The sequence below is a fragment of the Antrostomus carolinensis genome, unplaced genomic scaffold, assembly GCF_000700745.2.
Source record: "Antrostomus carolinensis isolate BGI_N321 unplaced genomic scaffold, ASM70074v2 scaffold17721, whole genome shotgun sequence".
NCBI classification, from domain to species: domain Eukaryota; kingdom Metazoa; phylum Chordata; class Aves; order Caprimulgiformes; family Caprimulgidae; genus Antrostomus; species Antrostomus carolinensis.
In genome coordinates this window covers 2,240-28,255 of record NW_010294979.1, presented here as the reverse complement: position 1 = coordinate 28,255, position 26,016 = coordinate 2,240, and the positions used below count along the sequence as shown (strand labels likewise).

At 39.4% G+C, this 26,016-nt stretch overlaps 2 protein-coding genes across 2 annotated transcripts; one reads left to right on the top strand and one right to left on the bottom strand.

Annotated features, from left to right (window-relative positions):
- Positions 1-8,157: 8,157 nt before the first annotated feature.
- Positions 8,158-9,774, bottom strand: BTG4 (BTG anti-proliferation factor 4). The gene is made up of 4 exons (XM_010177828.1): positions 9,602-9,774; positions 8,863-9,000; positions 8,494-8,689; positions 8,158-8,334 (listed from the first exon to the last, which is right to left on the bottom strand). The coding sequence occupies exons 1-4, from the start codon at positions 9,772-9,774 to the stop codon at positions 8,158-8,160; spliced, it is 684 nt and encodes a 227-aa protein (XP_010176130.1).
- Positions 9,775-16,938: 7,164 nt separating this feature from the next.
- HOATZ (HOATZ cilia and flagella associated protein) lies at positions 16,939-25,508 on the top strand. Its single transcript, XM_029087439.1, has 5 exons — positions 16,939-17,301; positions 17,801-17,968; positions 20,599-20,658; positions 22,198-22,250; positions 25,448-25,508. Exons 1-5 carry the CDS (start codon positions 16,939-16,941, stop codon positions 25,506-25,508), a joined length of 705 nt encoding a protein of 234 aa, XP_028943272.1.
- The last annotated feature ends 508 nt before the right edge of the window (positions 25,509-26,016 follow it).

Genomic DNA, 26,016 nt, shown 5'->3' with positions numbered 1-26,016 from the left:
CAACATTAACATCTTTGCCCAGACTCCAACGTCATGTTCCAAACAGCAAAACTATTTACCTGTTTCAACTTACTTGTCTAAATAATTCCCACATGTGAAATGTTTGCTCAAAAACATACAGTGAGAGATGGATTCTTTCGGACAATAATACTTCTGTATTTGTTTACACAGGTAGTGATAAAACTAAGTGTATAAAAACCTCTTTTCTTCTTGGTCTTCTGAAAGATGTGAATGATGAGCTACAGAGTCATGCAGTGGCAGCTGGACTACTGGAAAGCCAAAAGCTGGACAAAAGTAAGTCTCACCTTTCTTCTTTCTTATATGAAAGACAGAACTTCAGTGTAACATGAGGATTTATGTTACATCATTCAGAGAGCTGTTGGTTGTGTTTATTGTGATGAGATTTTGCTTATCGTAAAGTTACTCTCCTCATTGGAGGGAGTGCTCTACCAGTGAAGGAGAAAGACTCAGAACACAGAATCACCCCCAAATTTGCTGCAGAGGCACACATAAGTAATATCACTTTTCTACTCCTTAGTTACCTGAAATTTCACTAGGAAGAGTAATGTTTTGGGCATTGCCTAAGAGTATCAAGCACTTCATGACTCTTAAAAGAATGCATAATGCATCCAAAGGGCTTCATTTTATATTTAACAATTATATTATATTATGAGGTGAGAAAGGCAGTATATACACTTGTATTGCAGCGCTGCCTCTTGGGCAAACAAAATGAAAACAGAAACCATTTAGTCTAAAGAAATGCTACTGTTCTTGCAGAAACAGCAAGTACTTCTCAGACTATAGACGATGTGTTGGTGACCCAAGAAGGAGAACTAACAGTAGTCGATTCTGCAACCCTTTCTACAAGAGAGTTTGTCATATATCAGTATGGTATCTCCATCCTACAGTTTCTCAGATTTCACATTGATGTAAGTTTTTCAGATATTGATATTTAGTAATCCCTGCTTCCAAAAGACAACACTTATTAAAAAAAAAAAAAATCTTCAGCCAACAGGCTGCAAAGTGCCTACCAATAAGGTAAGATCAAGCAGAGAATGACCAGTGTGCAAATATCAGGAACTGAACTCCGTTGATGTTTTATCTGCAATGGTGTATGACTGCTTTGAAGATAAACTTCTGTCCCACAAGATCCATGGTCAGCTCTGATATGTGCTATGGCATCTTTTTTGAGCACATCCCTTAATTCTTGCATTACTTAATCCCTGCACATGGCATAATATTGTGAAAAAACCTATTTCCTTTATAACTTGGAGCAAGCATTCCCTCGTTTTCTTTGTACAGTTCTTATTATACTATGGCTTTAGTCTAGGTAAAGGCTCCAGGGTTTTTCATAATAGTATCAAATAAATAATAATAAAAATCACGGTGACTATAGCCAGGGCTCCAGGGCTAGAGCACACTTTCATTTACTTAATTAGAAAACTGGCAAGATTAACTACTATGACTTGCTAGGGGTTTTTTAAAACAGTCTCCATTTTCATGGGGTATTTGTTGGCTCTGTGTACCTACTACAAATCAAAGCTGACATTTAAATGAATTTATAACCCATTAATCCCTCTTACTTTGCAGATCTGATGTGCACACAGACTTTTTACAGAAGCATTTTTCCTTCTCTTTGCAGGCTCCAGAGATTAACCTGTGTGTTGCCTCCAGCATACCTCTTAGTAATGCCACAGGCAATGCCTTCAGAAACTCTTTCTTTTATCAGGTTTGTCACCTTCACCTCTAGTCAGCCTACGCAGTATTTTCGTATCCGTTAAGTTCTAGGATTAGAAAAACTCTTTCTTTTATCAGGTTTGTCACCTTCACGTCTACACAGTATTTTCACCGTCACAGCCTACGCAGTATTTTCATATCCATTAAGTTCTAGGATTAGAAAGTAAAATGCAAAAGTTTTTCATACTTTTCAAGTCATAGCATTCTTTATGCTTTCTAGGAAAAAATATTGAAATGAGAAATCATCAAATGTTAATGGTATGTTCCAGATATATCTGAACACAAACTTATCATAGCACTCTAGGATAACGAGTTTGAATATATGCTTAACATAAGCATCGTACCCAAAGCACATTTATTAAATCATCTCTGGTTATCCAGTTTCTCAAATCCAAATTCTACCACTTCCATTTCTACCAAATTCTCTCTAGGTCACCTTTGTAGAAGTCACCAGTGTATCAGCGTTTTACTTGCTATGATTAAATTATAGAATCTGACTATTCAGTATTATTTATTTCTAAAACTCTGGGATGATTAGAGAGTTCTCTAAAGTTCATAATATATAAATATAAAATTGTCTAGAAACAGAAAATGCAAGAAAGCTTTAAATTCACTTCATAGAGTATTAAGTGAGGTCTTATGACGATGCTGCTGTCTTGTGTATATGGATATTCCCCAGAACTCTAATTCAAATCTTTCAACTTCCCTAAAATTGAGACAAACCATTAGAAGAGTTGCATCAGTTGAGTTGACTGCTTCTGTACCCTTACATCAGCTCTGGATATTCATTCTTTCTCAGAATTCAAAGAACAAACTATTCATTCTAAGGGACTGCCTGAGTTCTGTAGGAAGTTTCCTTCTCCTCCTCGTGCACTGCTTAGCTCATATCACTGCTGCTGACTTCAACCACGATGCCAACCCACTCTTTCTGAGACTTTTTTATCAGGTATGTTCCAGATGTAATTACATTTTAGAAATTTCATTAAAAGTTACCATTTTAAAAGTGCGTCGGGGGTTAACACCTTTGTACAATTTCCAGTAATAAAAATCAAAAGGAAGGATGAAATAAGATAGTTAACTATTACCTGAACTGCCATTACAGTTACACGGTGGCTGTTCACAGAAAGATTCACAGTCAACATTCAAAGAACGTTGTTTCACCTTAGGTGAAGGCAGTGAGACAGCAGAAAAATCCATCATATCACATAGTAATGACCTGCCTGCGTACAAACAACACTAACTTAGAAATACCCATTTGTTCCACTGACACCTAAGAAGGTAAAAACAACTACATTCCCACCATCAGTTGGCCGTTACATGACAGAATCAAACAGAGAATGTTCTGTCATAATTGTAGTGCTGACTCAGAGAATACAGTTATACCAGACAGAGATTTGTTGAGAAAGAAAAACAGAACTGCAGTGTTCCTCCCATAGCACCTTGATGTGATGCAATCCCTTCCATTCAACCTTCAGTAAAGTGGCTGAATACTTTTGTATTGCAGGGCGTACCCATCATCTCATTTTCCCCAAAGGTATTCCCAGTGTGCACACAGTGAGTTTAGTCCCCTACTGGAAGCTACCCTTTATAAATGATGGTTCTCCTCATGAGCAGCAAGGACTACTAGCATTGTCTAGAAATCAACATAGCACAAATATCTCAAACAGGATTGTGCTCGTGCATGGCAACACGTTCTCATCCTGATCCTGTTTTTAACAGCTGCATATTAACTACATTATGCAGCATATCTGCTGTGTGTATCAAACCCCCTTGAGACCAACTAAGTTGTTTTTTCAGATGAAATAGGCTTCCAAAAGTGAAAACCTGTCTTGATACCCTACTACTGTTTGATTCAATCTTCCCCTCCCCTATTAATATCTCCAATCAGCTGTTAGCTGTAAGAAATTGTGTTCTACTGCTTCCAGGTTTTCAAAGCTGTTGTTTTTTTCTAGGCACTAAAGGCTTGTCTAAGTGAAACATTCTCTCTCAGACTCCAGCTGTCAGCAGTTCTACAGGGTGATAAATCTTATAGGATAAGTGAGATGTTGCTAAAGGAAGAACCATTCTCCAAGGAGGAAATAAATCTCATCTCCCAACTTTTTGAGGTGAAAACGAAAAGGTTCACAGACATAGGAGCCTTTGAGAAGGTAATAAGAAAGATCATGAGACCCAGTCTGGTTGAAAGCTCACCATCCCTGTTTTCTTACTTTGTTCCAAAATGGCAATTTAAACAGGCTTGTAGATACCTACCTCTCCACATCATCAAGCCAGAATGTCAGTAGAAGCTCTATACATCATGTAAACTTCTGAGTTTAAAGGTACACCTAACATACTGGAAAGGCACAGTACTAGCTTTCTGCAAAGACATGTTCACAACCTACGTAGCCAAAACCTGCTCGGCCATCCCTTGAATACACAGATCTAGGATTAACTCTCCCATCTGCACAATGACGGTAAAACAACTGTGACTCAGACTAGAGCTGGTAAAGGGCCATCTGTACCATCAGAAACAGGTGTATGCTTTAATACCCTCAGGGATATGGATAAGCACAAGCAGTTTGAGCTCTTTGCACACAAACCAACTCAGCTGGGATGCAGAGGGGAAAGTGCTGCCATCCAGGGGGACCTCAACAAGCTAGAGAAACGGGCTGACAACAGCCTCATGAAGTTCAACAAGGGGAAGTGCAAAGTCCTGAACCTCAAAAGCAACAATTCCATGCACCAATAGATGCTGGAGGATGCCCAGCTGGAAAGGAGAGTTGTAGATCTGAGGGTCCTCGTAGGCACAAAGTCGAACCTGAGCCAGCAATGTGCCCTTCCTGAAAAGGTGACTAACAGTATCCTGGGCTGTATTAGGCAAATTATTTCCAGAAGGTCAATGGAGGTTATCCTTCCACTCTATTCAGCACTGGTGAGGCCACACCTGGAGTACTGCATACAGTTCTGGGCTCCCCAGTAAAAAAGAAAAAGGGACATACTGGAGAGAGTCCAACAAAGTGCCACAAAGATGATTATGGGACTACAGCATGTCCCCTATGAGGAAAGGCTGAGAGAGCTGGGACTCTTTAACCTAGAGAAGACTCAGAGGGAATCCTGTCCATGTGTATAAACACCTGCCCAGGGAGTGGAAAGAAGATGGAGCCAGGCTCTTTACAATAGTTCCCAGTGATAGGACAAGAGGGAACGGGCACAAACTGAAACACAGGATATTAAATCTGAACACCCCGTTTTATTGTGAGGGCAAGTAAGCACTGGAACAGGCTGCCCAGAAAGTTTGCAGATCCTCTCTCATCAGACACATTCAAAAGCCATGTGGACACGATCCTGGGCAACAGGCTCTAGGCAGACCTGCTTAAGCAGAGGGGTTGGACAAAATAACCTCCAGAGGTGTCTCCACCCTCAACCATCCTGTAATAGGCCATAGCTGCTGTTTTAAGTACAACACTAAGAAACGTTTTGCTTGCTTTAATATTTTAAGAGCACACATCCCGAAGGGAAAATCATGCAAGGGTTGAAGTAGCATCCCATATTTTCAGTTATAAATACCTAGCAAACATAAATGTCTTCTAATGTAAAAGCTACACAAGTGTCATTTTCATCTGAAAAACTTAATATCAGGAAAAATTATTTGGCTTCATACAAATCATTAAGACAGCATAAAAAGCAGTACCATGAAAAATGTATGTAAAGATTGTATAAAAAGGCATTTAAAATTAACACTGATCTGCTTTCTCCACTTTTGTGCTTACTGTATAACACATGAAGAACAACCTCTTGCTCCATACAAAATCTGAGGAACCACTAAGTGACAAGTTGCTTGTGAAGAAAAAAGAGCATTTCCTTCATGCCTTGAGCAGCTATGAAAAGGGCAGCTTTGGATGGAGGACATGGTAAGAATAATTTGACAGGAGGCATTAAGTGTTGCATTAAGATAGCAACAACTGAACAATGTGAGGGAGTTTGATACAAAACAGATCACAACACCTTTTCATCATGTCCTCGCTTTACACTACGAAGCCAATCTCCATAAGCTTCTCCATTCAGGCACAGTGTATAAAGGGCAGATCAGATTTGATGCCAGGGTATGTCACAGAAAGAATATTTACTCCTCTCAGCTACCATCACTTTTTCAGTAACAGAGAAGTTCAGTTCCAGTGCAATTTGTCTTTCTGGTTTGCTCTTGTGAAGAGTCTACACATATCACTTTAACAATGTCATTTCTACCATCTGATTTTAAGCATTCTTTTTCTTTTTTCTTTTTTTTTTTTAAGCTTTGAAGAGGAAACCTGCACTTCCTTGTCCCCTTCAGAACTTGAGGATAAAGTGGATGTGTTAACCGAAGAGCTAGTACATATCATAGAGGATGAACACCAATTTTTAAACAGTAAAGGCAATGAAGACTTGATTTTTTACTACCTCGAAATAACTAGTTTGGAGAAAGACTGTTTGGTAAAACAAATAAATGCATTAGAAGAGAAAATAGCCCTAGGCAGAAAGTTGTAAAGGTACTCAAAAGATGACTTGGTGGTTTGGTTCTGACTTGGTCCTCTACATTTGGCCTCAGGCTGTAAGTCAAAGTAAATCTTGTGATTTTTTTAATTATAGCATATTTTTCCCCTTCATACTAAAGGCTCATTAATAAGGAGTGAAAACAGTGTAATTAAGCTGCTAGAGCTCAAGTTCTATTATAAAAGCTGCAACAATTAGTTAGAAACATCACTTCTAACTTACAGTAATGAAGAACCCTCTCCTCACATCTTATTTGCACGGTTCAATTAACAACACACAGATTACAATATTCACACATAAAAACCAGACTTTAAAATTAAGTCTTCTAAAAAGGAAATTAGTTATAAAAAGTGTAAGATTTTTACTTTTTGCATGAGTGACCTACTGAAATCTAGTAATACCAAGTTTATTGCAAAATTCTTGTGCCAAAGTATGTGTGATTGATGCGGGTTTGTTCTGAAGAAATATGGACAAAGTCTAATTGTGAGAATGGCCTCCTGATTATTCCCATCCACACTGTATTTGAAAGGGAAGCTAGGATATAGTTTATTTAACACCTATTGCTTCACACAGCAAGCTTTTTCACATGGACTATGAGATTTTAGCTAAAATCTACAATATAGTTTCAATTCATTTATACAGGTAGCCCTCCAAGCCTTGAACTGGCTCCTAGTTGTCTGCTATTACAGGACAAATAATGCTTCCCCTTCAGGGTCATTTCTTAGCAGGTGGGTTCCCCCCTTCCCCCATCATTGCTTATTAGGCAAAAATAGTTGGACTACAGCAAGTAGAAACAGCTGCAGTAAGTGACAACCACGGGTATTTTTACATGAGCTATTAAGTTTTGACAAACTAGTTTGTTTAGCATTTTGACCAGATTAACCAGCAAGACAGAAGCTATTGCCACAACTTCTGTAATGCAATATTGGCCTCCAGTTTAATCATCAGGCAATGATGGAGCAGGTGACAAGTAGAGTCAGTAGGAAGATACACTGCAAGTCAACAGAGCAAAGCTATGTTGATTCTGCTTGAGACCACATTTTTTACTTAATAGTGGAAACAGTAGCCCAGAGCATAGTTTTGAAGGCCAGTAGTATTGCAGTCCTTTTCCACTGAAAGGGGAGCCTCCATCTGACTGGAGCTCTGGCCTAGCTAGAGGACAGTTTGACTCAAGTTGTCTAAAGCTATGAGAAAAGCTTCCTATGGGCCACAGTACTGCAAACTGGCAGGCTTGACCTCCTTAGATATAACAGTTCCATCATTCTACGAGGTGCTGTGTTAGCTTACAGCTGTGGAAAACTACAGCACCATGTATTTGCCCCTCTCCTGCCCATGAGGCTGTGTTCTTCTGACAGATAAACTATGGTCTAGAGGCAAAAGCCTAGCTGGAGCCACAAGGCAGTCTTTTACAGGTGCATGTACCAAAGCTTCACTCAAGGGGGAGAAGAGAGGTGATTCTGCTTGGAGTGCATAGACGTTTGCTCACAATGCAGCTGCCCTTGCTACCTTTGCCAGAAGGAAAAGGAAGCAGACTATCAGTCAAAGCAACTCGGAGGATGTTTTTATCTTCCTTGACTTGCTTGTGTTTTCACCAAAGAGCTTTTTAACTCCCTTCAGGGCACTGATAGCAGATCAGACAGCTTTTAAAAAAAAACATCAGTAGATTTATTGATATATGCATTTCCTTTTTAACTTACAAGTAGAGTCTCACATTAATTTTCAATCTTATGTTAACATTAATAAAACATTTAAAAGGTTATATAATAAAATCCCAAAGTTTCAGATGTACAAAGTAAGAGATAGGGATTAGACAGTAAGTGTTTTCTGTTTTTATGAAACTTTGTAGTGCAGCCTTCATCCCATACCATAGCTCAAGTGTTTCAACAGCCTCTAACAGGTGCAGCCACAGATCTACCGCTTGGTATTGATCCAGTGGTATCTATCAACACGCGGTCCTGTGAAAGCAGCTGTTGGCCTGTAGACTTTGTAACCCCTGTGCTGGGCATAGTATGAGCCATCGGTCATATAAGTCTTCCTGTGAAGATACTGAGACCAGGGCTGTATGGGTGCCTTGCAGTAGTCACTGAACTAAACAGCAAGAAATAAGATAACATTACAATGTGTTTGGGAAAGCAGGGAGATGAGTCTGGCCGTCAATTATTAAGTCTACTGCATTCCTTCATGAGGGAACCTAGAGGGGAGATGCTAGCTCTTACTGAAAGCTACATACCATTACCACATGCTTACCTGGTAGACACTGTTTGGGTTGCTGACAGTAGGGATAGCTTTTGGCTCCTTGTTGAAGCTCTCCTCATCTGAAGAAGTGCCAGAATGATAGTCTAGTGCCGCTCTGTCAACAGCGTAGCTGATCTGCTGAGGAAGCTCTGGGTTCTCCCCTCCTTCAAAGTGTGCAATTGTGAAGGGCCGGTTCTTCTCACCATACCTGAAAGTTACTGTGTTTGTATAATGCAGCTCTGCACTTGCAGTACCAATGTGTGTTAGTAGCCAGCCAACACTAGTAACTAAAACCACCCTCGGACATTAAGCAAGAGGCTCAGAGTTCATTAGGTTTGTACAGGGCACTTGACATGTCCTAGTCACAGTTTTGCAACTCACCTGCAACACACCTCAAATGGATCAACCCATAGTGTCATCTCTTTTGGCAAACCAAGCTTATTAAAGTCCACATTACTCTCCACACAAGCTTGCTCCAGCAGTGGATCTCTTGTCTGATGTTTGTTTATCCTTATACACCTAGGTAAGAACAAAGTGCAGGTGGATGTCACAGTTCATTGCAACTTTGCAAGTTCTGCTCATACAGAAGTACACTTAAGTTCACTATTTATTTTCTCAAGACATTTAGCCTATTGATGCAAGTTCTCACTTATAGCCCCAACCAGCAAATTAGGCTAACAAGCTGGTTTATAAACCCAAACAAGGTTTTGTTTGTTTTAAACACATAATGTAGCAAGTAACTTCATAGGTAATTTTTAAGACAAGTAAAAGCAGTTACAACAATTCCACAACTCAGTTTAAGACCACTTGAATTTTGCATTCAAGAAATCAAGAAGTCAAGGGCTACTCAAGACACTTTGTGCATATTATCTTAAGATTTCCACCTCAGCTCGCTAGTCATACCTACACAGGCACACATTGTGAAACCACTTTCAAAACAGGTGCATCTTTACCAATTAATAACACTTCTTCCCTCAGGCTTAAGGGACAGCCAAGTGATTCTCTTTCAATTTTGTGGCATTTACTTGCCATTTAGGAGCTCCAGGCACTGAAAGGGTACTCACTGCATCCCAAGTATCATGCAAAGTCTCCATTCCCCTTCTACTAAGGGTCCTCTTACCTGAAGGCTTGTCCTCTGGATGGGTTGTCCAAGTACCAGTGATTCTTATACTTTTCAAACAGTATTGTTGTCAGCTTAGCTGCAAATTTCTCCATTTTATGCTTGCTCAGCTTGTCTTCCCTTTTCACTAGCCTTGTGATGAAGAAGACTGTGGCAGCAATTTCATCTTTCATTTTAAATTGAAGTGCACAAGGTGCTTTAGCTGTTGGATAGACACCAGTAGAGATGAGACACTACACTAGAGAGATTTCATTACATTAATGTACTATCAAGTTCCAAGGATAGATATTGCAAAACTTGCATAAGCCATGGCAGATAGAGCCTAGGTAAGCCAAATTACCAGAAACCTGATGCATTTAGTTCTGGGTAGTGGAACCAGTTTAATGCACTGCTAAAAGGTACTCATGCTAAGCAAGCTAACAGAGTACACATATATATATTTTTTTTAAGTTAAAAACATAGCACTCCTTATTACATATCACTTATATATTACAGTCAACAAGCAGCAGTTCTTAAAACTACATAGTTCTTTTTATATACAATAAAGACTACAAACATTACCTTCTCAGAGCAGAATTGTTGAAAACTTGATATATGCTTTATAAAGAGCTTCAAGTAGTCACCAAGTAGACATCTAACATGACAAGATTCAAGATCACTTAAAGAGAAGAGGGGGGGAAACATCCAAACCTCCCTCACTCATCCTCTAGCATAGCTTGCCCAGGGTTTATATAGAACAGGGAATCATGTGGCTCTGAAGAATGTAACAATATTCAGGTGTGCACCATTAAACTAACTAGCATGCTGGTTTCAAAGCTATTTCCAATCTACTTGGTTTTATTCCATTATCAGCTCCTTCTTTTAGGATATATTTACTTGATTCAGTACTGTATTCCATTATATCCATCAATCTATTTCATAAACATCTGTGTAATATTTAAGTGAAATATTGAGAAAAATGGTCCAAGGCTTGGTAATTAATTATTAAAATTGCACCTGACTGGTTCTAGCAGACTTTACACAACACAGATACTTTCCTTATGAAGCCCTCACATTTGGTATTCTTTATTCTGAAAATTGCATGACTCTGTATTTATCATAACATTAATCTTCTTAGGGATCTATATGCATTCCAGCATTCTCATCTATCCCCCTGAGGTCCCCACATATTATTTCCCCAAGAGATGGCACTTGCTTCATGAAGTATATTAAGTGCCTAAGAATTTTCTACTGGAGTTATAAACAAATATCCTAAGGCTTTGCAGAGGAAAAAGCTAGGATATATGCAAAGTATGAGACAAATGCAACAAGGTTATTTCTTTTCTAGTGTCTTTACTTCTAAGAAAATGCAGCTTAGAGCAACTACCACAGATCTGCTTTTTTTAACTCTGCTGACAACATGGGTGCTCAGGAAAATTCCAAATGAGAGCAAGATTTGCCATCTAAAAATGATGGGTAATGCACATAATTACAGTTTTTGAAGTTCTTCTCAATAAGAGTTTAGTCCATTCAGCGTTTCATGCACAATCACAGACATACAGATACAGTGACCCCTCCAGGGATGATGCTGTCTTTCTTGCCAGAGCTTAGGAAGTTGCTATTTAGTCTGGTTTCTTTGCCTTCATGTAATTTTTTCACAATATCATATTAGAATCTAATAAAAGATATTACTTCTTCCTACAAACCTTGTTTTCCTTTTATTCTTGAACTATCAAGGCTAAAATAACATTCCCACTGCAAGAGAGCAGCAGGCATCATAGGGAGTTCATTGCCTGCCCTGGAGTCCATAATTTGATCATAGTTTCCATGTGGGATCTGACTCTGACACAGATCAGTCTCAGCAATTATCCAGTTACTGTCTCTTCCTCAATAAATGCCAAGCTGGTTTAGCTCAGTGGGACACATCAGTTCATGGGACTTTGAACCATCTCCTTCCTTCTACTTTCTCCAACTTGTCCAGGCAGGCCCCGTGAGTTGGGAAATTCTGTGACAAAAGAGTGAAGTGACTAGATTTCCACAAAGGACAATCAAAGAGAAGTCTGAATCCCTACAAGCCTCTTTTTGTTGAGTTACTCGTTCCCATAGTTAACATATAAACTGAAAGTGAGAAGCAAACAAACTCTTCACCTGAGAAACCAGGTTACAGCATTGCAATCAGTCATGCAATAAAGGTGTTATTTCTTGGATGTTAGGAAGCAAAACCCAGGCCAAACTGCCTACATTTATAACAACAAACAGGAAAATTTAAGCAAAGTTCTTGACAATTCATCCAGTTAGCTCTAATTATTAAGGTTGTCATTGATACAGAAGTAAAGTTCTGAGAACTTTTTAACTTCGTATTTTTAATATCTTGCAGGAGTTCAAAAGTGCTAATGGCACAGAAACCAGAACAGCGAGAGGATTTTCTGGCTTCCCATTTCAGTGACAGGAAAAACTGGCTTTTTTAATTAGGTAGCATCAATGAACTCAAATCCTTCGTAATGCTGTCAGTTGTCACTGACTTGAAGAAAACGTAGCTCTGGGTACTCAATTTGGACAATAAGCAGCTAAGAAACAAAATGTCAAAATCAGAATTTGAATAGTCCATCCCAACGTGAGATCTGTTAAGTAACAGTTAACAAATTGTGCTCCCACTCATTCCCAGTTGCTTCCAAACAGAAACTGTTAGCATCCCAGCAGATTTTGCAAAAAATATGATGCATGAGATAAACAAGCAGACATTTGTGCCTTTTGTTAAATGTTGGGGTTTAATCCTTATTAAGAAGAGAAAAAAACCAAACCACTAAAATCCACTGCATTACAGTGCCTGGACATTCATGGGACTGATCCAGAGCTCACTGAAATCAATAGAAATCTGTCCAAAGACTTCAGTGGGATTCAGATCAGGCCCCTAACTCAGCACAAGCATTCTTAGACAGATTAAATTATGGGTCTCCTGGGTCACCAGGCAAGCCTAGGCATGAACTACAAAGGAGAAAGAGTCAAACACAGTTTCTCTAGTAACTGTGGGCCAAACCAGGAGCACTGTTTCCCTAAACACACTACTGGCAAGAGTCACCCCTGCAGAATTTCTTGCAGTTTTCTTGCTTTAAAGCATTGAGTACATGGAAATAACAAAACAAAGTGCAGCTTGCTAGTAACAATCTTCCTTCTACGAGCCATTTGATTTTTGTGGTTGATGGATGACAATTTCCCCAGGTAAGCAGCTGAAGTTCATAACTGTTGATATAAAAATCAGTAAGCCTGAGTTATTTCAATAAGGGAAAACATCCTAGGAGACAAACTTCTTGGAGAAAAGGACTTTGTATTTGGCTTTTCAGGCTATAAACTGTCCTAAAGGCATTCGGAAGTATCATGTAACAGCAATGGACAAACAATAGTAGTGCTGCATGAACACAGCACCAATTCAATTGACTATGCCATTATATTGGAGGGCAGAAGAAGCCTCATATTGGGATGTTAAAAACTTACACCTTTACTTAAATCATGCAGTCTTTGTGCAAAGAATTATTTTTGACTGAAACAATACAGAAACTGATTCCAATGAAAGCCACAAATTAAAATTTGAATATGTTGATTGCTCACAAATTTTTCCCTTTTAGCTCATATAAGTAGACACTTTCTGGACCTGATGAAAGGGCTTAAGAACAGGTATTTCAGAAATGAACCATGCTTCTATCAAGGTTTTTCATCTTTACTTAATTACTTAGTTACCCAGTGGGTGTTCTGTAAATACCTAAGTGATAGGTAGCTACACACATTTTTTTTCTCGTTAAAGATTTTACCATGAATACTGTATTTTATTATGCAAAGCACACATGACAGTATGACCATGCTAATTACACTGATCAGGAGGAGCCTCCTGCCCAAGAAAAATACTGTAAAATGTCTTTGAAACAAGGTCTGTGAGAACAGCCATATTGTGCAAGCAAGCATTCAAACCACGGTGGTACGACAAAACAGCGTCATACAGGACAGATGCAGGACATAAGATGTAACTGTCAAGGAGTTATATTCCACACCTATAGCAGATGTGCTGGCTCTGCAACAGTTGGCTTCAGGACCTGCTTTTACCCTCATTCTGTGAACTGTCATCTTCCTTTGCAGAAGAGAAAAACTCCGTGGGTTCATGGGACTGTGTAGTACCCAGCGACCACCCCAGAGGTGCGTGCCTGGACTGCCACATGTGACAATAAAGCCCGGATCACCTTTGTCATCTGTGACACAACCTGTAGCCATTTGTCCACAGGAGCAGGGCAGAAACTGTGTGTGTGCTCTGTATTGACTTTGCCTATAGAAACCTCTTCTACAACAAAGCTTCCTACGGCAAGAGCCATCTGCATGTTTCAAAGCAACAGTCCCGTCTCCATGCACAAGTCCCAGCTGAGTGACCATGACGACAGAATGTACACAAAGGTTACAGGCATGGGGCTGACCCACAGAGCCCAGACTGGGGACACTCCAACCCAGGAGTCCAAGGGGAAGAGATGGGGCACCCAGGGGCCACCTAAGGAACCATTCTCGAAGGCATGTCTGCGAGTGAAGGACTGTTGGGTGCTCAGTGAATAGGTTGCTGTGCTAGCCAGGGAAAAGGGAAGGAAATGAAGACTGAAGAAGCTATCCATTTTTCCCTTTCCATTAAATCTTTGTAAGCATTTTATGATAAATGCAGTCCTTATCAGGATTATTATAAGGTAAGCTTCTTGAGGGTAAGTCCTGAATCCTTTTTATGCATTTTAACAATAAGGCATTTATGAGGGAAAGCTAGCAAAATTGTTTCATTTGCAGACAAGCTTACCCTTGTAATCTCACAGACTGTCACATTCCTGGTTTAGGAATAGCCTGATAAATCTATATAAAATAGTTTTATCACATTATTAATTGCATACATATGCATTAGACAAAAGGCATAATTGATTATAAATACTTACACGTATTCAGTTTTGTTCTGCAGAACAGATTTGCTAATTTCTTTAGCTACCCCAAATTAGCGTAAAAGGTTTGAGCAGCCTGACATCTGACTACCAGCACAGTCTGTGTTCCTATATTTTTCTGGAAAAAAAAAAAATCTTTCTGAAGTTCAGGGAACTAGTAAAATTCTACCATTCTAATTCCAGTTACATGGAGTTTCTTCTGAAAACCTCTAAATAGAACTTGCATGAAACCCATGCTGTAGGACACTGACTCAAATGCCCCAATTAGAGAATAAGTAGGATCACTGTGACATGAGCACTAACGCCTGGCACGCTGTAAACCAGGTAGAATATTATTCATGTTGAACATTTAGTCCTGGCCCAAGTTTGCAGCTGTATTTGCACTTCCAGCTCTGAATACAGCTACCACTTAGTCCACATTCATGCAGCAAGGACTGCGTGCCAAGGCTTTTCTCAGTTCCCATTTCCATTGTGGTCCATTATAATAATTTACAGTTTAGTATTTTGTTGCTTTGTCTTTGCACCCCTGAAATGATCTTTGTGATGCATCCACTGCAGTTTTAAATTAAGAACAATTAATTTGTGATATAAAGACTTTGGATTTAGTAGAATAACACAAACGGTGATACGACCAATGTTTTCCATTATTGTCATTTGCTTGTTGTTATAAGGGCATTTGAGGAGACAGAGTATGTTAATATAATTATTGGAAGTGCTTTCTTTTTTTCTAGGTTTGAGTGCCTGACCCCATCACAAGAGTACTGCTTGGTTTGTAGGCAGTGTAGTTAGCTGATTGTATCCATTGCTTCGCAATCACTAACTTCACTGCCATCAAAACAAGGCACAGGATTCCCTGCCACAACCTCAGTACAGAAAGCCATACTACAAAACTTCCTTACATCCTTATTCCCAGTGCAAAATTATTAATAATGATCATTCATTTTCAGCTTTATTTACAGAATTTTAGCTGTCCAGCAGAAGTGTATGGTCTATGTTGGCAATATCAAGTGAAATCTTAGATTTCTTTAAGTTGGTGCTAAAATCCTTAGGAACTTTCCTAGAGCAAGAATGCTGTCTGTTGCATTTAAATTGTTTAGCCACATGAAGACTTATTGTGTACTTAATGGTTTATAAGATCAGACTAATACTTTTTTTGTTTGCACCCTTCAGCTTATCTGTGAGGTACTGTGAAAATAATTTTCATTTAGCGTTCATGTGTTATTTAACAAGCTAGTAAGTGAAGGGGATTTTGAGCAATGACTATTAAACTCACCTTATTCTACAAATGTTTTTTACTCTGATCACTCTGCTTAAAACTCAAGAATTTTAATAATGGAGAAAATAATTAATAGTGCTAGAACCTGCTCTAAGAGTTTTTTCAACAAAATCCCAGTCTTCATCAAAGGAGGAGTTGAAAGGGAACTGTCCCTTGCATCAGCCTAGTTACTAGGCAGTGTAGTTAGCTGATTGCCAAAAGAAACAATCACTAGCCACACAGCCAGGTAAAAAGGTTTGGAAGATATCTCAGTGGTAACCAGACACACGGGAATTTTTACAATAGAAGGCAGACAGACTAACCTCTCTGCAGCAGCATCTTACCTTTGCAGACAGGTAAGATAGTGAAATAAAACAAGCCAAATGTACCAGATCACCTGTCACACATGCAAGAGACATCGATGCATTTGTCCAGCCAATTTAACTGCACCTAACTGTGTGATCTACTTCATTCACAACTGTTTTGCATGCAGGATGCCAAAAAACATGAGGACAAATTGAAAGGTTTTTTTCTTCCCCAAATTTGCAGATATCAGCTCCCATTCTGATTGTGTTTTTCTTACCCTTACACCTATTTGAGGCCATTCTTTTCACATTTACCTCCAGTCACTCTCGCTGAATTAATAAAACTGAGGCCTGTGGTGTCAGCTCTTTCCTGTTTCTAGAGAGATCCAAGGCTAGACTTGAGTGACAACAGCCTGAAGACACTTGAAATGAGATGTACAATGTGGTCAGCCTTCTGGTCTTCCATGTTTACTGTGACAGGCAGTGTCCCCCTTACCGTGTAGCTGGGTCCAGGCTCCCCAGGCATGTCTGTGCTGCTGTGTCCACCCCCGAGATGGCTTCACACCTTCACTACAGTCCTCCCTCCTGGCACACGGATGCCAGTGATGGCACAGAAAAGGGAATGGCCCCAGCAGAGAGGTCATGGGTACCTACCAGAGCAGGTGGCAGTGACAGGGACAAGTCAGTGGCACAGGCAGCACCAGGGTCCTGCTGCCTTATCCCCTCCTTGTGGCTGCAGGGTAGGAGCAGACAGGCTGAGCTGGGCAGGCCCACCTCATGGAGAGGGGACACCGGGACACAGTCCCATGCAGTGCCAGGGGGACAGCGCCAGGACAGCATCCGATGGCGCCTGATGGGTCCCTTGTCTTTGCTGGCTCAAGCCCAGCCGACGTGGGCTTCGCCCGCATGTTCTGGACCTCAGCCATGCTCCCACCACCACTTGAGTCCTGTCTAGGCCCTGCCACCCTGCAACGTGAGCGGACCCTGCCCTATGGCAGGACCCTGCCCTGTGAGGGAACCCTGCCCCATGAAGGGACCCTGCCCTGTGAGGGGACCCTGCCCCATGAAGGGACCCTGCCCCATGAAGGGACCCTGCCCTGTGAGGGAACTCTGCCCCATGAAGGGACCCTGCCCTGTGAGGGGACCCTGCCCTGTGAGGGGACCCTGCCTGCAGCCCTACACCGTCTCTGGGGACCTCTCTTCTGGGTCTCACGCCTTACCTGGAGCCTCATGCTCCTCCTGGGGCCCCTCTCTGGAGCTTCACACCTCTTCTAGCATCCCCACACCTTCCCTGAGGCCTCACACATCCTCCTGAGGTCCGGTGCTCTCCTGGGGGCCCCACACCTTTGGCCTGGCACCTTCTTCAGACCTCCCCCACCTCTCCAGGTCCCCATGCCTTCCCTGTGCCACCATCCCCCAGGCACGCTTAATGTGATTTTACTTTCCAGAGAGAAGTACTGCTCTCCAGGGCCCACAAGTTTCTAGAAGTAAGTAGGAAGCACTGCGTGTCCCCAGCTTGCTAAACCTTTGTTGCCTACATTTCTGGGAAGAATTAATTCTCAGGAACGAATGATGACTCATGACAATAAGCTCTGGATGACAAAAGAGCCAGAGCCCCTAATGTGCACGACTGAGATATTTCAGCTGATACCTATTGTCTTGGGATCCGGACAATGGGACACAAACTTCCTGAATGGCCCCGAAGTACACGATGGTTCAGTTGCCCTCTGTGAAGGACAGTGGTAGTAGGAGCACTTGCTCATTTGCTTCTCATTTGTATTATTTAGAAAGTGAGAAAAACAGTGAGAAAGAGAGACTCTCAGAAGCTCAAAGCATGGAGAAAACTAAAGTAAAAGAAAAATATCTTCAGCAGGTAAGAACCACTGACCCTGACTCTTTCTTCATAAATATTTCCATTCACTGTGTGCCATTTGGTGGAGTACTAGAACTTGGGAAATGACATGATGAACAGTAATAAATATCGCCTGGACCTGGCCCATGGTGTGGTTTGTGTGATGGTTAGCTTAAACTTATTCCCAATTGGCTCATGCTGTCTTGGGGTAGGGCTGAAAGCAGTAGGCTATGTACTGAATTTCTTCATGGTAATCACATAATATCTCTTCTGATTTTGTATTTAAAAGTAGCCAACTGACAGTGCCCAGATTCAAAAGTGGATAATTTTTTGAGGAAAAAACCACCAGTGCTGCACGCACTTTCACACACAAAATCCTGGCACAGAGACATTGAAGCACAGCTCAAAGCATAAGTTTATTTCTTAGTTGTAATAGATTTCCTCCATTAGCCTGTGCCCAGCAGCAGCTCTTGCCAAGAGTTCATTGACTGAGAGATGCGGGAAATTTGCTAGTGAGTGGTTATTAAATCACCTTCTACAGAAATGCCTCTGCGTTAGCATGTCACCCAGGGACAGATTTAGGTGATATTTTTAGAGAGGTATAATTCAAGAACTGCTAGACCAAACCATTTCAAATTTTATAGAAGCTGCAGAACAAACTGTAGGTTTTAGCAAACAACATCAAAACTGAGCTTATAGATGATGCTGTCTTTCCAAAGGAAGGTGTAACAGGGATATTGTAGCATCTTTCAGGTTGGATCCATCTGGACTGCACAGAGCCTTCTGACTTGGTGGAGTTCTACAAAACTTAACATCAATCTGGCATGGAACTCTCTACTCAGCACTTTAGTTAATGGTTCCTGTAGTTTGCAATTGGTGGATAGGATCCAAAAAATTTAGCATGCTACGAGGTATATATACTCATGTTCATGCAGTGAATCAAGCCTTATATATCGGCCATGAAAAGAAGCGACGTAAGTGACACAGTATCCAGACCACTGAGGTTCATCTCCTGCAAAACAGTATATAGAGCTTGGGGTTTCTCCTACTACTACTTTGCCAAGAAAAAGAAGATGCAGATAACAGTTGTGCTTGCCATTGAGACAGATATAAACTTCTGCTGAAGCCCCTCTTAATCTAATGGTGAATTAGTGTTGCACACATATACCATGAATACAATTCACACAAGTAATGTAAACTAAGACAACTAGTATTAAACATTGTAGTAACATTTTCAGCCTGACCCTGTCACTATATTTTTTTTTCTCATTTTAGTAAAACATTCCACATTTTCACTGAAAAGCCTCTAGCCTGTATTTGGGAAGCGGGCCAGATGAGAGCAATCTGCAAGAGGTGCAGAAAGGTGCTGAGGTCTGCAAGTCTTTCCTGCAAGCCAGCAATCCTTGTTTTCCAATTAATAATTCCAGAATGCATCTCATCCATTATCATCAATTAGCTTTCTTTCTGAATTCTGGCTGAAGTTAGCAACAGTTTTCTGAATCTCCCTATTGGGAGAGTAAATTTAATGATTTAAAAATTTACTGAATTTTTAAAATTCAGTAACAATAGATGATAGCAAAGTTTTGCAGCTTTGGGCATTTGGCAGCCATAAAGATGACTGATTAATTTCAATGAGCAAATTACTTTATACAACTACGGGACATGCTATAAGCCTCAAATAAGTCTAAGAAAATGAAAATTAATGCACTGAATGAAATAAGAATAATGTTCACATTATTATTAGTCATAGTTGTCATTTACTGTTCAAATCCAGATTGGTTGAGGGTTTTCCCAAAATACTTCCTGGAATGTCTGTTTTGTAACAAATTGCTAGGAATTTATGAAAACAATTTAATATGTTTTTACTCAGCTTAAACAGTGATGTCTCCCTGTAGCTGAAAGTTATTCATTTCCATAAGGCCAAAATATACAGATGTGCTCAGATACCTGGGAATCAGAATAATAAAATATTCTCAGTAGGAATTTATTCTCCCTAGGAAATTATATTTTCTTCCAACTGCATAAAGAGAGGAGTTTTAACAAGTTCTTGGATGTGTACATCTCTTCCTGTAGCAAGAAGAACCTGGACCATTGACTGAAAAGAGTCATTAAATGTTCTGTAGTTCAAAACTAGACTAAATTCTATCACCTTTGAAATTATCACAGTTTTAAATCACTTCTACAGAGTAGAAGAGACTGGCTTAATCCAAAGATGCATACTGAAGACAAAAGTTATCTCTGGTTGTACCTCTCAGATGAAAAGATTTTTGTACTGAGTCATTATGCATATGTGCATCCTCAATAACCCCAATTTTATAATCTCAAGATGCTACAGAATAGTATTCACTAACTTTAGTACGTATATTCACCTTGACATTTGGAGTGATTCCTTCTGATTTGAGGAAAGAATTATTATTTCAAGCCTCATATGAATCTAGGAGGAGAAGGTTGCTCTCCCAAGTGGTCTGTTTTCAGGATCTCAGGAAGAAAGAGAAATTGAGGTACTTTATCCAGTAACCTGTTATTCCTGTTTCTACTCTATGTTCACTTTAGTTCTCAGCTTCAATGAGGAATTTAAAGTTGGCAATCAAGTATTACATGCTTTTAACTCATTTTTCTGAGCTTATTGTGGTAAATATATTTCTTTTCAGGCCAGGAGAAGAGAAGAAATACTAGCTTTACTGAGGAAACAGAGAGAGGAAAGGATTGCAGTAAGTCTGCTTTCCTTTTTATTATGAATGCATCGCAAAGTTTGAGCGTGCCGACAGTACAGACAGCATTCAAAGGACCATAGTCCAGTGTATGAGGGTTCATGAGATGTTGCAAACTATATCATGGCATCAGCCTTTCATAGCAAAAGCAACTCAGTTTGAACTGAGTAAGCATGCAGAAAAGTTTTTATTCAACAAATTCCCTGAGCAAAGAGGATCCTGTAGGCTGTGTGATTCTGAAAGTCTCAGGCCAGACAGTAGGAAGCAACAGGCATAGAAGCTAAATGAAGTTTAAGAGAACTAAATATGGTTACTGGACTGTTTCCAATCTGGAAACCACAAGGAGCAAGACAGTGATATTATAAATATATTAAAGTGTTTGAAGGTACAACCGACTGTTTCTTGATGCTACATTTTATTTTTGTGTGGGCATATGTATAATTTAGTCAGCTACAACACACTGGCCTCAATTACTTTCTCCAAGACAACAGAATAGAAGAATCATTGAGAATGGATTATGCGTCAGAACGGCGGTGAGAACTGTGGCAGCACTTTGCTGAAGGCTCTGTATTCTGTGTAGAGATACATAATGAAAGGACCTCAGTTACTTAAATTAAACCAATTTTAATACAACTGTATGTAAGTGTCTAAATTTCTCAGTTTAATGTGCCAAAGGAATCTTTAAAGCCTGTTGCTTTGATTTTTTGTTTCATTGTTGTCTCTAGGTTTTTTCCCACTGAAACACTAAAACTTAGTTTATAACAAAGTTATTAAACTGGCTGCAGGTTTCATATGCTCTGCTCCCTAAAAAGCTCTCATAAACTAAATCTGAGCAATAAAAGAAAGAACTGCATTTAGGGGGTTTTATTATTATCAGTAGTGAACTCTAGGTTTACTGATTTATAATGGTTTTGCTTGGCATGGCTGGATGTTTATCAGGAGAAAAAAAATTCAAGAAGAGGTCTGTATTATATCAAGGCACTTCTTTCCTTCAGTTGTAATTCAAAAGATACAAAGCAGAGATACATGAGTTTTACCCCATATAAGGTTAAACATCTGTCCTTACGAAGAACCTAATTAATACAATTTCATTATTTAATAGAAGAGAGCAGTACTGAAATTTTAAAGCTGATAAGAGTAGTGACTTGGAAAACGTGATTTCAAAGGATAATCATTTTAGATGTAAAAGCCTCCTTTTTTTCTTCCTCCTTATTTAAGCTTTTAAGTTGGTTCCTATTATGTACTTCCTCTTCTCAAAGTTTATTAGAGTGCTGAACCAAGTATATCTGCTTTGTCCAAATTCTATGCATTAAAGCTAGGCCTGAAGCAAAACACGAGTCTCCTTCCTTCTGAGACAATAACGTATATGAGTATTATACTCTGAACTAATCAGGTACCATATCAGCACATTAAAATCCCCAAACTCTTTACTATTGCTAACATAGTCTTTTGTTTTGGTGTTTGTATAAAGCTGTCTTCCAGGATAAACAGTAAGTTTAGAATAAACTAGTAATTATTAATGTCTTTCTCTCTTTTTAGAAAGAGATGATTTCTCATCCACATAAACCAAAGATCAAAACTGATCAACTAAGGTAAAGAAAAGACTTAAAATAAGCTTGGGTTTGGTTTGGTTTGGTTTGGTTTGGTTTGGTTTGGTTTTTTAAAGTCAAGCCCTATTCTAGGGGGAAAGATGTTCTGGTTTTATTATTATTATTTTGAAAATATGTACTCAGTTTTATCCTATATTAATACCTATTATTATAAAATATAGACATTAAAAGGCTGCAGGTCTACTGCTATTGTTCTGTACCTGACTCCTTTATTTTCTATACATGTTCCATTTATTTCTAAATAGTGGTTAAGGGAAGGAAGTGGAAGGTTAGACATTTTCTCAAAGTTATGAAGACTTTAAATTTTGCTATTCTGCTTGGAATCCAGAAAGCCAGGAAAAAGACTAGTCATCAAAGTGTTCCCCTGTTTCTGAAAGGGCCAAGAAATATCAGAAATCCTGTCCCTTTACAATGCATGTCTTGGCTGAATGGGGGAAGAAGCACAAGTGTGACCTTGTCAGTAGTATCATACTGCATGGATGCTTTCTTTGGTTATATTTTTCAAAATTTTAAGAAATTTCCATGTTTATTGCCCTGCTATAGATCCAAAATAGTATATTACATCATCGCGTCATGTTGTGTGAGATGTCTCACTCAAATTCTTGGGGAAGACGGCCTTACAAATACTGACACAGAAATACAGTGAGGATTTGATTGTGAAAATTATTCTTCCTGGATCCACTGCAGCATTCTTGTAGAGCCCTGTTGAAATTGTCTCTGTCATAAATATCTATTAAAATAAACAGGTTCCCCGCAGCTGCCAGATAGGGACCATGCAAGCAGAAGCACAAGTTTAAGGTCGTGCACTGTTACTGTTATTCTGGGATTGAGAAAAAAATTGGAAAACTGCCCCACCAGAACCACAACAGCATGTTTTGGCTATATGCAGTGTTGCATTTGCTTTCCCTTTATACTGTCTTTACCAAAGGGATTTTATCTTTTTTTTAGATTAAAAGGCAGTTTATTTAACTGGCCTTGTATACACAAGACATTTCTCAATCCAGGATAGACAGAATTATTATTTTTAACTAGTGGCTAGCTGATTCTTTTCACACTTGCTGCTAATAATTTCCACTCTACTGTGAAGTTGAGGCAGTTGCTTTTGCCTTTAAAGCACACCAGCACTGCCCTGCCTATCCCAAAATCTTAATCTCCTTCCTCAAAGGTGGTTGTGTCAGTCAGATGGGAGCTATGAGGGCTGTGCTATAGGTGCGTTGGCATCACGGGCTAAGCTACAGTGTGAAGAGATAAAGAGACTAGCTACACTTATGAAGTTGTTCTTTATTCCTAAAAACCACTTCATCTTTGAAGATGCTGACAAGGTACCTCAACAGCCCTTGACTCAGCAATTTCTTCCTTTTAATGAATGCCATTTAAATTATTTAAGCGAGGTCATTTTTCTCACACTGGCACCAGTTTAAGCAAGATGGTGTCATTGAATATGCACAACTTACTTAAAGACTAAGTGATGAATCTGCAGCTTACATCTTCCTTCCAACTTAACATATGGATATGAAAGCTGAGAAATGACTGACAACAATTCCTTTTGAAAGCAAATATCTCAGGAAAATACTGGGCACTAGGTGGAATTAATTTCTAGTTATGACTATTACCTCCAAAGTTAGCTATAAAAGAAAAACAGAAATATCTGGGACAAGTGAAAAGGCTGAAGGTGGAATGTCTGCTGAGATGAGCAGCTGCACGAGTATGTATAACAGAAGGACCTACAGAATCCTTCCATTATCAGATACTTACAGATGGAAAGCTGAAGCTGTCTTGAAGCTGTGCCAAGGACAACTGGTGGAGCTCTTTACCTGAAATGATAGTTAACTGTATGGGAAGAGTTAAGATTCATGCATTATGTAGCAGCTTGTGGCCTGTGAAGGAAACTGTAGTCCAGTTTATTAAGCTATTACATTTTTTCTTTTAAACATTTTAATCTGAAAAATATGCATCACTATTTACTGAAGCAAACTCATACAGAGCACAGGATATTGATTATTGCTGTATTTAATTAGAATAATTGTATTTTTGTGACGGTCTGTTAGCACTCATAACTAGGAAATATGATCATACCCATTTTACTAATGTCTCATAAAATATTTATAGTCTGTATTGACCAAGATGATCCCTGTTTCCAGTGGCAACTCAGATGAATGGCTGAGAAAATATTTCATATTTTGAGAAGAGCTACTTTTGTCAAAATCTTTTCCATGGACAGAATACACTTTCTTCCTGTTTCTTTCTTCCTTCAGTAGGTCCTCTTTGCTCTTGTTGCTCACCTTTTTCCTGGTTTCAGCAGACTCACGATTTGTGTATGTCTTTTCATAGGCCTTCACATTCCAAGTGTTTAAAAATAGAATAATTATTTCTTCCTCGCCAGTATTCAGAGGAAATAGCTCAAATAGCTTAGTGTCTTGGGTTTTTTAGCTTTGTTTAACTAGCAGCTCGGGGTTTTTGTAATGAATATGTATTACTTTAAATCTACAAATCAACACAGATCTATCAATGTAAAGTTGTGAGTACTGATAAAAAAACCCCAAACATTTCCTTAGAGAAAGACATTAAGCTGCTATAAAGCAGTTCTGCACTGATATACAGTTACATCTCTACTGGGAATTACATTGAAATAGGTTTCAAAAAAATCTCCCAATAAACTACATACCTTTAGCAACATAATTACATGAATGCAACGTGTGTGTTGAAAGGGTTTCATCCAACTGCTTCTTGCCTGAGCGTAGAACTTACTAAGGAATTTGGAATGTGAATCCTGTGCAGTACTGACAAAATGGGACTTTTCTGTTAGCTTGTACGTTGCCTTTGAAGCTTTTCTTAGTTAACTTTTCTGTAAGTTCTGACACTTGTATGAGCATTCTCTTGTGTGGATTCTTCGAACTAGTATTGTGTGATTTTTGATTTCTAGGCTAGGCATTTACAAGGCATTTCCATATTTGGATGCACATATAAGTACCTGACATGATGACACAGACTGGGCTAAAGAACTCTGAACCCTGGCAGCTATTTCACACTGGCTCTTCCCTGTAGAAGTAGCCAAAAAGTCAAACCCCACACCACCTCAGGACATCAGTGTGCCTGTAACCAATTGCTGTTTCACATAAATTAGCTGCAGCTCCCCCATCAACAGTTTACCTTACCTGATATAGTTGTGTTATTTCCAGCAGGCAGAAGGTGTCTGAAGCTGACCTTATGGATCAAGAAGCAGTAAAGGCACTTAAATAGTTCAGCTAAATTGTCTGATGGAGAGAATAAAGTATTTCTTTACCCCAGAAAAAATACCGTGCTATCAGAACCATGCTGCTTTGGACTTCAGGCCATGTACATTCCTCATTTGACTACATATCTAGTTGCTCCTATCGAGATATAGCACGAATGTGACAAAGGCTGTGGATAGCCTTGCAGCAACTTGTCAGCCTATCCATAAACTTCTTTGTTTTACTAAAGTTAAAATAAATGCTTAATTCGGAAACATTTTAAATTCTGTAACTCGTTTCCTCAATAAATTGTTAGTTCCTAGTGTGCTGTTGTTGATCTTGGAAACACTTTTTCTATTGCCCTCTTGCTTTTCCTGTTGTCTTGGCACTACAGCAGTGAAAAATGTATGCCAATAGCTGCCTATCAAGGCTCAAAATCACTCAGAATTCTCTTCTTTATTGGCACCTTACACCAATGCACTGTGAGACAAAGTGGGGGTGGGCTTCATTTACTGCCTTCTCAGTGTGCAGGAAAT

Bases quoted from the DNA above. Each gene is read 5' to 3' on its own strand.
- HOATZ (XM_029087439.1), top strand. From the start codon at position 16,939: ATGGCGCCTGATGGGTCCCTTGTCTTTGCTGGCTCAAGCCCAGCCGAC. The intron at 17,969-20,598 runs GTAAGAACCACT...ATTTCTTTTCAG, and splicing joins AAGAAAAATATCTTCAGCAG to GCCAGGAGAAGAGAAGAAAT. The intron at 22,251-25,447 runs GTAAAGAAAAGA...TGTTATTTCCAG, and splicing joins ATCAAAACTGATCAACTAAG to CAGGCAGAAGGTGTCTGAAG.
- BTG4 (XM_010177828.1), bottom strand. From the start codon at position 9,774: ATGAAAGATGAAATTGCTGCCACAGTCTTCTTCATCACAAGGCTAGTG. The intron at 9,001-9,601 runs GTAAGAGGACCC...GTTCTTACCTAG, and splicing joins TCCAGAGGACAAGCCTTCAG to GTGTATAAGGATAAACAAAC. The intron at 8,690-8,862 runs GTGAGTTGCAAA...AGTAACTTTCAG, and splicing joins CCATTTGAGGTGTGTTGCAG to GTATGGTGAGAAGAACCGGC.